The sequence below is a fragment of the Grampus griseus genome, assembly GCF_964374135.1.
Source record: "Grampus griseus genome assembly, chromosome: 14".
Lineage (NCBI taxonomy): Eukaryota > Metazoa > Chordata > Mammalia > Artiodactyla > Delphinidae > Grampus > Grampus griseus.
Window position 1 is genome coordinate 38,196,192 of NC_139008.1, and position 10,973 is coordinate 38,207,164.

The 10,973-nt window shown below is 64.3% G+C and overlaps 1 protein-coding gene across 4 annotated transcripts; it reads right to left on the minus strand.

Annotated features, from left to right (window-relative positions):
- Positions 1-54: 54 nt before the first annotated feature.
- On the minus strand, positions 55-9,724 carry BAIAP3 (BAI1 associated protein 3; the record flags this gene model as incomplete). Of its 4 annotated transcripts, none has more annotated exons than XM_082671280.1 (33): positions 55-1,062; positions 1,160-1,365; positions 1,448-1,571; positions 1,650-1,770; positions 1,855-1,935; positions 2,080-2,151; positions 2,568-2,676; positions 2,745-2,824; positions 2,922-2,990; positions 3,070-3,261; positions 3,362-3,454; positions 3,547-3,690; positions 3,769-3,892; positions 4,048-4,178; positions 4,267-4,318; positions 4,422-4,519; positions 4,627-4,683; positions 4,825-4,915; positions 5,008-5,132; positions 5,586-5,706; positions 5,946-6,049; positions 6,181-6,276; positions 6,369-6,476; positions 6,789-6,891; positions 7,003-7,080; positions 7,209-7,253; positions 7,502-7,697; positions 7,806-7,872; positions 8,004-8,063; positions 8,553-8,660; positions 8,982-9,062; positions 9,215-9,302; positions 9,557-9,724. In XM_082671280.1, 33 exons carry the CDS (start codon positions 9,685-9,687, stop codon positions 959-961), a joined length of 3,459 nt encoding a protein of 1,152 aa, XP_082527406.1. In that variant the 3' UTR covers positions 55-958. The 4 variants fall into 4 exon arrangements, with proteins under 4 accessions (XP_082527406.1, XP_082527404.1, XP_082527403.1 ...); XM_082671278.1 differs by having other exon boundaries at positions 8,553-8,576; positions 9,557-9,687; XM_082671277.1 differs by having other exon boundaries at positions 8,553-8,591; positions 9,557-9,687.
- Between the last annotated feature and the right edge of the window lie 1,249 nt (positions 9,725-10,973).

Here is a 10,973-nt window from a genome sequence, read left to right on the forward strand (position 1 = left end):
AGACCCTGCCTAGAGGGGTCTGGGGTGTGGGGATGGGGCTGCAGGGTAGGTCTTGTGTGGGCACCCATGCATTCGTGAAAAGAAATGCCAGATAGCTGGCCAGTTGGCATGGAGCCCCTTACACTGACCAGCCTTGAATGACATCCTCAGCCAGAGACCCTGGGCCTGTCAGCTGGGTGGGGACTGGAGACCTGTGCAGCTCTCAGGCAAACCACCTTCCACATGCCCTCTGGGATGGAGGGTCCCTGGAGAAGGGTGGGGACACTGCACATGTTCACCCTCGCCCTCCAAAGCCTGGATTGTCCAGACTCAAAACGCACCTTCCTGCATCTCCAGCTAGTGAGGCCTTGCCTCAGCCCTGGAGAGACGAGGACAGAACTTCCTTTAGGACAGGGCTGTCCTCTGTAGCACTGGTGACATTTAGGGGTGAACCATTCTTTGTTGGGGGGGGAGGGTTCATGGCAGGATGTCAAGCCTAGTCTCTACCCACTGGTGCTAATAGCACAGCCTTCACCCACTCCCCAGTTGTGACTGACTACCAAAAATGTCTCCAGGCAGCACCTAATGTCCCCTGGGGGGCAAGGCTGCCCCACGAGAGCCCTGCTTTAAGACCAGCACCCTCCTGCCCTGTGGCTGTGGAACCTGAGGGAAGGTGGGAAGCTCACCTGGCGGCCAGGCCTGCTCTCTCTGTTCCGGGGGGGGGGAGCGGGTAGCTGCTGGCCAGACCTTGCCCAGTCGGCCGTCCTGATCCAGTGGGGTGGGGCTTACTGGGCACAGAAGGTTCACAGCACACACCAGAGAGACATGACCAGGGCAAAAGGGAGCCCAGGGAGTCCAGCCACAGCATACACACCACGAAGCAGGGGAAGGGGCACCACGAGCCCGGCTGCACAAAGCTGACCACGGCGAGAGAACAACACGGGGACTTGGGGAGGGCCTGGCTGGCGGCCGCAGGGCCTCAGGGGTCCGCCTCCATGTACTTCTCCAGCTCCTTGAGTCTCTTGACAAACTCCTGCGCCTCCTTGTTGTTGCGGCCCTCCAGCATCCTAAGCGCTGATCTCACTGCGGGCGGGTGGTGGGGGGACGGGACGGGACGGGGCCAGTGTCAGCCCCGGCTGGCCCCGCCCTTAGCCTTGCCCCTGCCCCGCCCCTCACTCACCCTGGGCTCTGGGCCGGCGCAGGTGCAGGGTGACCGGCTGCCCGGCCCTCGCGCTCCCTCCCACCTGGGGCCTCGCGACGCCACCAATGCTGCCCAGGCCCAGGGCTGCCTCCCCTGCGAAGTCGTTGGTGGACAGCCAGTCGTGGTCCATGACGGTGAACAGCACGCAGGCGCCCCGGCGGCGGCAGGCCTCTGCGGGCACGGAGCTGGGGGCGGGGGGAGGCGGGCGGTGGTCACCTGGAACCCTGCTCCCGGCTCCGGACAGGCAGGGCAGGGAGGGACACTCACAAGTAGAAGAGCTCGTCGTACACGGGGTGCAGCGTCCGGCTCTTGACCTGGGTCCTCTGACTGCGGACCAGAGGGAAAAGGTGCGGCGGGCCCAGCTCCACGATCACAAAGGGGTCGCTCAGGCCTAGGGACACGGCTGTGAGCGGACCACGCCGCCGTCCCCGCCAGCCCCGCCTCGCCCCGCCCCACCCCTCCCCCGCACCGTTGGCGTCCAGGGGGAGCAGGTCGGCGGCGTGCAGCACCTCCACCACCAGCCGCTGTTCGGCCGCCTCGTAGTGGCAGCGGACGCTCAGGCGCCCAAACCGGTTGTGTTCCAGGGACCTCTGTGGAAAAGCCAGGGGGCCGGTGAGCTGGAGCCCGGGGACTCCCGGAGGCGGGGCCTCGTGCCCACACTTGGGCCGCACTACCTGCTTGAGCTTGTCCAAGTAGTACTGCTCGATGCACTCCCGGGTGGAGCACTGATGCAGGCGCAGCTCCTCCTCCAGCCTCTGCAGGAAGGAGGAGGCCCCTGGTGATGCCGGCAGCTCCTCACGGCCCCATTTCACGTGTGGGGCATGGATGAACTCAAACTTGGGTCTCTGGTGTCCACCCCTCCCCCTTCCTCTGTCAGAGGCCCCAGGGCCAAACTTCACCTTGTAGCTTCCATCCCTCAGGCTCTCCAGGGGCAAACCCTGGCCCTCAGCGTGGAAAAAATTGACCAGGGCCTGCGGCGGGGCAAGAAGGGAGAGATATCAGGGGCGAGGTGGGTGCTGGGGACCGAGAGTGGAGACAAATGGAGACTTGAGCAGCACCCAGCTCGGGCTCTCGGGAGCCCAGGGCAGAGCCACTCACACCTGGGGCGCATCAGAAGCCCCCAGGAAGCTTGGGAAAATGTCGGTGCCTGAGGCCAAATAGCTGTCTTAACAGGTGGCCCAGGTGCTTCTGACACAGGTGGGCTGGGGGAAGGAGATGCTGCCCTGGTGGGTTCCCAGAGGAGGGGTGTCCAGGGAGGGCCTGGCATCCCAGCACGGTGCAGCAGGGCAGCTGGGAAGGGTCAGCAGCCTTGTTGCCCTGGGCCTGGGGTTGGGGGGAGCCAGGAACTGGGAGCTGCAGCAGGAAGGGCTCTTCCACATGGCCCTACCTCCAGCGTGAAGTGGAAGCGCCCATAGAAGTCAGCAGACACGTCACGGTTTGCGCCCAGAGCCTGCAGAATAGCCTGTAGCAGCAGCTCCCAGAGGGCCTCCAGCACCCTGTAGGGACACTCGGCATCTGTGACTGGACACTGGGCCAGCCCTGCTCCACCTGCCCGGGACCATACCTGCTCAGGTTCTCCTTCACCAGCGAGGCGTTCAGCAGAGCCAGCTTCTCGTCCAGGTACTTCAGGAGCGGGGCCATGGCCTGCAGGCAGGGTCCTCAGGCTGGGACTGAGCCTGGACCCCCACCCCACACACGCATTCCCCACCATGCCCAAGCCCTCACCTGGCTAGGCACTCACCTCCTCGTTCTGGATGGAGTCAGGCGAGAGGCTGATGTGCTGCACGTACTTCCTGATGTCACCCACCATCTGTGGGAGGATGGCGTTCAGCACCAAGTTGGGGTGCAGGGAGGGGGCAGCCAGGTCCCGCCCCACCATCCCTGCCCACCTTGGAGGTCAGGTGTGCTGTCACGGTTCGGGCCTCCCGCTGCAGGTCCTCATCCAGGGCCTGCATGCAGCTAAGCAGGGGGCGCGGGAGCACACCCTCGAGCCCTGGAGCCCCCTCCGGCCACGCCAGGCCACGTAGCGCCTGGCCAGCAGCCTTGCGCAGGAGCTCCACGTCGTTGAGGACCACGCAGAGCTGGGGAGGTGTGCCGGACATGTGTGGGTTGGCAGTCAGGTGGTGGCCCCACCGTGCCTCCTCCTCCCTGCAACTGGCCCCTCCCCGCCCGTCAGCTCACTGGCTCGCTCACTGCCTCGCCTGCTGCCCCAGGCTGAGTGTCCACCTTCTTCCGCAGCAGCTCTGTGTAGAAGAGGGCGGCTTCACACAGGTCCTGGGGTGGAAGATGGGGGCTCAGGAGTTGTGGGACATGTCCCCTGGCCCTGTTGCCCCTCTAGACCCCGATCTCCTCTCGGGAGTCCCCACCTGGCTGAGCTGGGTGCCCAGCCCCTGGGCCTGGGCAGGGTCTGGCCATGCCAGGCGGGCCCACAGCTCCTGGATGTGGCTGAAGCAGAGGCTTGCAGTGGCTGCGGAGCTGCTGTGCTTGGAGGAGGAATCCATGGGCTCCAGCTAGGAAGCAGGGGGAAGCCTTGGTTGTGAGGTTGCCCTGGATGAGCCCAGCACCCTCAGGTCTAGGTGCTCACTCACCGTGTCCACATCCACGGCTCCCTGAAGCCTCCACCTGGCTTGGTCCCGCAGCACCTGCAGCCAAAGCTTCACAGCAGGCAGGAATGGGGCATGGATGCCAGCCAGGGCAAGGGAGCGGCTGTCCCTGCAGCGGGAGGCCAGCAGTCAGAGCTCACCCCAACTCAGACACCTTGAGCCAACATGTCCCAGGTTCCTAGCCTAAGGAGGCCCCGAGGAGAGTCTCTTGCACAGAGTCCTCCTAGAGCAGACTGGAGGACAGGTGGGGGGCAGGACACCCACCGGCCCGGGATGCTGCTCCAGAAGCACTGGATGTCTGCCAGGGTCAGGTAGAGCTCAAAAAGCCCTGAGGCCACCTCGAGGGTCATCTTCGGGCTCAGCTCCTCCGTCAGCACCCACACCTCTTCAGCCACCTGCCCAGGAGGGTGGAGTCAGACTGCCAACAACAGGAAACCCAGGTCCCTTCCCAGCCAGGGGGCTCTCCCCAGGCGACCTCCTCACCAGACGCTCCAGCTGCCGAAAGGTGAGGGTGAAGAAGTCGATCTTGATGATGCTGCAAAGGACACACCTCAGACATCTGCTCTCCCTGCTCCCCAGTCCAGCGGCAGAACTTGAGGGGCTGGATGCAGGGGCAGCAGGGAGAGCGCTGGCCCCACCTGTGGAAGAGGCTGGCATAGATGCCATAGCAGGACTGCAGATCCTCGTAGACAGTGTCAGCCAGCTTGACCAGCCCTGCAAGGCGCTGTGGCCCCGGCTGCAAGGAAGCCCAGCACACTGACCTTCTGGCCTGCACCCACATGCTGCCCCCCCTCCCCTGAGCCACACCTGCTCCCCCTGACCCATGCCCCCCCTGAGTCACACCTGCTCACGAGGACTCTGGGAGTTCAGGAGCTTGTCGAACCATTCACGGTTCCCTCTCTGCAAGGGAAGCCGCCAAAGCAGCGTGGTGGGTGGGAGGGAAGAAGGACAATAAAGTGTGTGTGGTACAGCAGGTCCAGGCGGGGGCAGGGGCACGGGCAGGGCCGGAGCAGTTAGCCCAGACCAAGCTACCAGACACACCTTCAGGGCAGCAGCAATGTCCATGTTTAGCTCCGTCTCGAAGGGGCAGATCTCAAAGGAAGGCTGGAAGAGCTGCAGCTTGCCAAGACACCTGGGCGACCGGTCACCCACTGACTGGGGGTGCCCCACCCAGTCCCCTACCCCTACCCCACCCCCACCCCTCGTGCCAGCGGCTGCACCCACTTCAACAGCAGCTCCAGGCGGTAGACGGCTGTGCTGTTGGTGGCAGGGAAGTAGTCTCGGAGCTGGCGCAGCAACCGAAGCCCAAACTCAGAGAAGGCGGAGAAGCTGTCTGCCAGTCCCTCCTCCTGGGGGACAGGGCCCTTAAGAACTGACTCCTGAGTGCCCGCTCCACGGCAGAACCAGCCAGTCTACAAGGCTCTGCCCTGAGGAGCACCCTCCCTACCACCACCTCCAACCCCACTGGCCTTGCAGTGATGACCTCTCCAGCCCCTGCCTCCGCAGCTCCCCCTGGAGGCACAGACGCCCTCAGGGCCTCTGCACCACCAGCTGTGCCTCCTGCGAGCTGGCCCACTCCCTCTGTTGCTCGGGACTCCATCAAGGTATCGCACACCCGATCCTGGGACCGCACAGCACGTGCCCTCTCCTAGGTCCCGCAGTTTGTCCGTTTGTTTTTAACCACCTACCGCACCCGCAGGCTGTGCATCCCACCAGGGCAGGACTCTGGCCGTCCCTGCCTGCCCCAGCCCGAGCAGCTCCACAGCACACCCCCCAGAAACAGCATTTTCAGCCGAGCCCACCTGCTCCTGGGGCAGCGAGGCCGCCTCTTCCCAGTGTGCCTGCATATCTTCCAGCAGCCCCAGAAGGTAGCCGTAGTCCAGGGTGCGCGTCTGATGGTGGCGGCTGCTGACCTGCCAGTGCCTGCGGGGCCCCAGCCCAGGCTCAGGGCAGCGGCCTTGGGGCCGGGACCAGGAGGAAACCGGCGCCCCTCCAACTCACAGCACAGCCCCTTTCCGAGACCCGCCCCTCCAGTGTCCCGCCCCTCGGGACACGGCCCCGCCCATGTACTTGCAGTTTCGCTCGCTGAGGCTCCGCCCCTCCCACCGCCCTTCCGCCCCGTCGGGGCCCTGCCCTCTTGCGTCGCGGCCTCGCCCACTCACAGCACAGCCAGCTGCAGCGCCGACAGGTTGCTCTGGGCGCCGTGCAGGCAGAGCACGGTGCCCGCAGGCCCGCTGAGCTCACCGCGCCAGCTGCTCGAGTTGGGCTGGGGGACGGGCCGGGTGTGGGTGGAGGCGGGAGACCCCCATCCCCTCTCGTCCCCCAGGTCCCCGGCCTCCCCCTCTCACCCTCCCCACGCCGCGCTTGGCTGCCCCGGGGGCCCGAGGGCGGCGCTACCTCCTCGGCTTGGTGCTCGAACTGCAGCAGACGGCTGAGCAGCAGCAGGTAGGACAGGAAGCCCGAGCGCCCGCGCTGGCTCATGCTCGTGTCCCTCTGGAACGCAGGGCCCGCCGGTCACCAGCCCTGCCCAAGCCCATGGGCTGGGGCGCAGGGCCGCAGGCCGGGGGTCCCCCTTGGCTTCCCACCTGTGTGGTGATCAGCTTGAGGACCAGCTGGCAGTCCCCCTGCACGCGGGAGGCGCTGGAGCGCGGTTCCAGTTTGAACCAGCGGTCCTCACCAGCCACGGGCACCTCCTGGGGAAAGGGGGTTCAGATTGGCGATTCTGCCTCCCTCTTCCTCCCGCACAGACTGTCTGCAGGACCGTGGGGAGAAAACAGGCCTCCGCTTCCCACTGAACACGGGTAACCAGCACAGGGAGCGCTTAGGGGCGCCTGGACCCCTGGAGGCTGTCCCTCCCCCACTCCTCCCAGCATGGTGCCCCCCCCAGCCCCAGAAAGATGGGAGACTGTTGGGGGAATCACAGGACATAGCCAGCAGTGGTATCGCAGGAAGGCGGGGCACCCATGAGCAGGTGTTCCATGAGTGACGCCCCGACAGCCACTCACCCTGATGGGTATGTTGAGGCACCCCAGGAAGTCATCGGTGTGGTCCTCCGTGGGCCCTGCTGTCCCATTTGTGCGGGCAGACTTGACAATCTGTTTGAAATACCTGGGGGCGGTAGGGTGGGCATCACACCTGAGGTCCCTGAGGAGCCACCACCTGCTGGCCCCCGTGGCCGAGCTGTGAGTGTCAGGAGCACAAGGGTCCCACCTGCCATACCTGCTCATGCCTTTTAGGCCAATGACTTCATTCAGCTTCCTGCATGCTTCCACCAGGGACACATCATCATCATGATCCCTAAGGGTGGGGCGAGGTGGGGGTACCTGGCTGGTCTGGAGCCCAGCCTGGCCCTGACTGCCCCCTCCCGCTCTCCCCAGACCAGAGGCGCCCACATCCCCTGCCCTGCAGGGCACAGGGGCCTATACCAGATGTCCAGGTGCAGCTGGTCGGTGCTGACATCCTCAATCTCACTATAAGGAGAACAGAGAGATACCCTTTAGGGTCCAGGTGATCCTCTGCCCGGAGCTGGGGCAGGGACCATTTCTGAGCCTCAGTCTCCTCCTCTGAAAAATGGGCATAGGACCAGTCCCTCAGTTCCCTGGGGCAGGCACTGAGACCGCATACAGGCACAGCTGCCACATACAACCCCAGGACCAGCCTGGCACCGCAGCAGACCCTGCCCAACCACCCTGCCATCCAGCTGGACAAGGGGCCTTACAAGAGGAAGTGCTCCTTCCACACAGGGTTCAGGGTGCTGCTCTTGACCTCAGTGACCTGGATGCACTTGGCCGGCAGTGGGCCACCACGCTTGCTGCCCTTGCGGAAGCTGAAGCGCTGCTCCTTGTGTGGGCCCGGCTCCCTCAGGGTGCCTGAGGCCGGCAGGATGCCCAACATGCAGTACGGGTCACTGAAACCTGGGACATGGCAGGTGTCTCAGCCCCCGACCCCTGACCCCAGGCCCTCCCGTGACCCCCAGACCTGAGCTAGCCAACGTCCCGGCTGAGCTAGCCAACCCCACTCACCGTTGGGGTCTTTGGCCAGCAAGTTCTTGGCACGCATGACGGAGACTTTCAGGGCATATGTGGGAGCCTGTGGGTGGGTGGGGGTGTGAGGGCCTCTCGGGGCTCAGCGTGTACCCAGCCCTGTGCCCCCTCCACCCTGAGCCCCTGCACACGAGCACTGCGCTGGTCAGCGTCTGCCCAGGTGGGCAGCAGCCTCACCTTGGCCTTCTTCACACGCTCCATGGCCTCAGCATGTTGCTCGGGGCTGGTGCCGAACACCTGCACAGGGCAGGCAGGTGTGAGGGCCCAGGTACCGCTGAAGCAGGGCTGGCTATTGTCCTGGGGGCCTCACGGGGTTGGGGGAGCACACACAAGTGAGGAATAAAGGTGTCTGTCCATCTGTTGGTTTGTCCTTTCTACTTTTTTTCTGTGTGTCTGTCTGTCCATCTTTCTTTGTATGTCCTATATCTGTCTACCTGTCCTTTCCTGTGTTGTTTATATTTGTCTCTGTGTTCATCTGTCTGTTTTTGTGTTCTTCTGTTTGAATGTGTCTGTGTGTCCGTCCATCACTCCATCTTTCTGGGCATGCCTATCAGCCCGTTTGTGTCTGCCTGTGCATGTGTGTGTGTGTGTCTTGTGTACATGGGGCAAATCTGTGTGTGTTCTTCAGGTGATAGTGACATAAGCACGTGGGGGAAAGTGTCTCAGTCCTCCCCAGAGATGGGGAGGGGCCAGGCCAGGAGGGTGGGTGGGGCCAATGGGGCTCACCTGCTGCAGGTAGCTCAGTAGGGCCCCCTGGTCATCCACCTGGTCGGGGCCCATGGTCCCTGCGCGGTAAAGGACTGTGTACAAGGCTTCCTCATAGAGCATCTCCACCTGCAGGTGGGGAGGGGAGCACATGCTGAGTCCCGGCCACCCTGTCCCTGTCTCTCCTCAGCCCCGGGCTCTGGACACAGGGGGTCTCAGGCTCCTCGAGTCCACCCTGTGTGCCCAGCCCCCAGCAGCTCCTCCCACTGGCAGAGCCCAATCCCTGCCTCTGTGCCTTTGCACCTAGCAGGCCCTCCATTGGGGGTCCCTCCTCACCCTTGATCTCTGTTCGCTTCCATGGGGAGGCCTGGCCCACCCACCCCAGACCCTAAGTCTGGCACACAGAGGTACTTACAGCCCCTCCTGGGGCCAGGCCCCCTTCCCCCTTACCTCCTCTTGGGTCAGGGCTCTAAGGCCACGGCTGGGGTCCACGGGCTCTGTGGGGGCTGGGGAGCTACTGCGCAGGAGGACCTGTGAAGGGCACCGGGTGAGGGCCTCTGTGGCTCCCGGGGCCAGTGGGGCGCAGAGTGCTCCAGGGAGGGAGGGAGTGGAGGGCGGAGGGGCAGGTGGGGAGGCCTGGCCCAGCACCCCATGCCAGGCAGCAGTGCCCGTGCTATCCGCACCTCGGGGCACGGCAGGCCCTGTCTGCTTTCCCCCTTCTTCAGGATGAGGCGCATCTGGGCAAAGAACTCCACACCATCTCCGGGTTTCCTGCCAAGAAAGCCCAGACTCGGGGTCAGCAGACCCTCCCCGAAGCTACAGCTCACGGCACGTGCCGGCCCACACGACTCAAGGGTCTCTGCATATCTGGGGGTGAGGTATGATGCCTCCCATGGCCTTGGGTTCAGAGCCTCCTGGGCTTCCCCCAGGGGCCATGCTGGGCAGCTGGTGTGTGAGGTCAGCGAAGGAAGGGGGGCCCGGTGCAGGTGACCATGACCATGCGGAGCAGGCTGTGGGGTACCCACCAGGCCCCAGCCGCGGGCTCCTGCACTTCGGTGCTGCTGCTCGCCGGCTCCTCCTCAGTCCTCCGGCGGAAGGACGGGCACACCTGCACCTGCCTGAGCACGCTGCTCTTGATCTCCAGCAAGGTGGACATGGTGGGTGGCCTGCGGGCAGAGAGCACAGCCACAACCTCCGGTCGGGCCACTTGCTCATTCGCTGGTGTTGCCATACTGTCCCCAATGATCAAATCAGATGCCACCCTGAGCAATGACTGAGGTGTCCCCCGTTGCTCAGAGGTGCCCACTGCTGGGGTCATGGGCTCCAGCCCCTCACAGGGCTGCAGACTTGCTCAGTCCAAGCCCTATCCCTTCCCACAGATTCTGGCCACCCAGACCAGAATGACAAGTACTGAGCTGGCTTCAGGGGATGCCCGGGGCCCATTCCTCACTCAACACAGAGGATCCCTCTCCGTCCCAGTGTGGTATCTGGGCTGCTCCAGGCAGGATGCTACATGGTGGCTCAGCTGCCATGGCAACATGGGCAACTGGAGCCGGACAGGAGAGTGAGCGGGAGCTGTGGCCCCACAACCCACACTTGCCAAAAGAGGAGTAGGCCCTGCTCTGGGGACACCTTCCTGTCCAGGTGGCTAGGCCCTGGGATGCCCCTGAGGGGCAAGCGGCTCTCACTGCCAACTCCAGTTCCCCCGGCCTGACCAGCCTTTGCTGTTACACCCACACACGTCCTCCAGGGGTCTCAGTGTCCCCTGCAGACCCCGCTGGGAAGGGCAAGATGATAGCTAAGCCACCAAGGGCCCCTGAGCCTGCCTCTTCCACCCCATGGCCTGGCCCAGGCACCCACCGCTCCCCTGGGTCAGGCAACAACCTCCAGCCCTGGGCCCCCTGGATCCCCAGGGTGGTCTTCTGTTCCCCCGTTGAAAACCATCAGGGCAAAGTGAAGACCCTTTCCCGGGCCACCTCTGCCACTCGGTGCCACCACTCGGGCTCCCTGCCCCAAGCTTGCCAGCCTCTTGTGCAGGACACACCGTGCTCCCCTCGGCCCACCTGGGGGCCTTCCCACTGTCTGGGTCCCCTCATTGTCCACTCTTGAGCACTCCCCCGCCCCCACAGGGCCAGGCACATCAGCCTGAGCCTGCCATTTTCATTTGACAAAATAGGAAATGGGGACCCAGCCAGATCCAACTCTACTTGCCCTGATCTCACAGGCACTTAGCAATGTGAGAGCCAGGTGAGACCCGCCCCTGCCCTGTGCGCCCGCTGCTCAGGGGCTGGGCCTGTGCTTGTGCAAGTCTCCGTTTACCAGCGCTGCCCCTTCCTGGACTCTTATGCTCTACTGGGAGAGCCAGGGCCAGGCACGCCTGCCACCTCGTGGGTCCTAAACAGACTTTTTGAGCAAACCAGGTCTGTCTCTGGGTGGGCCCAG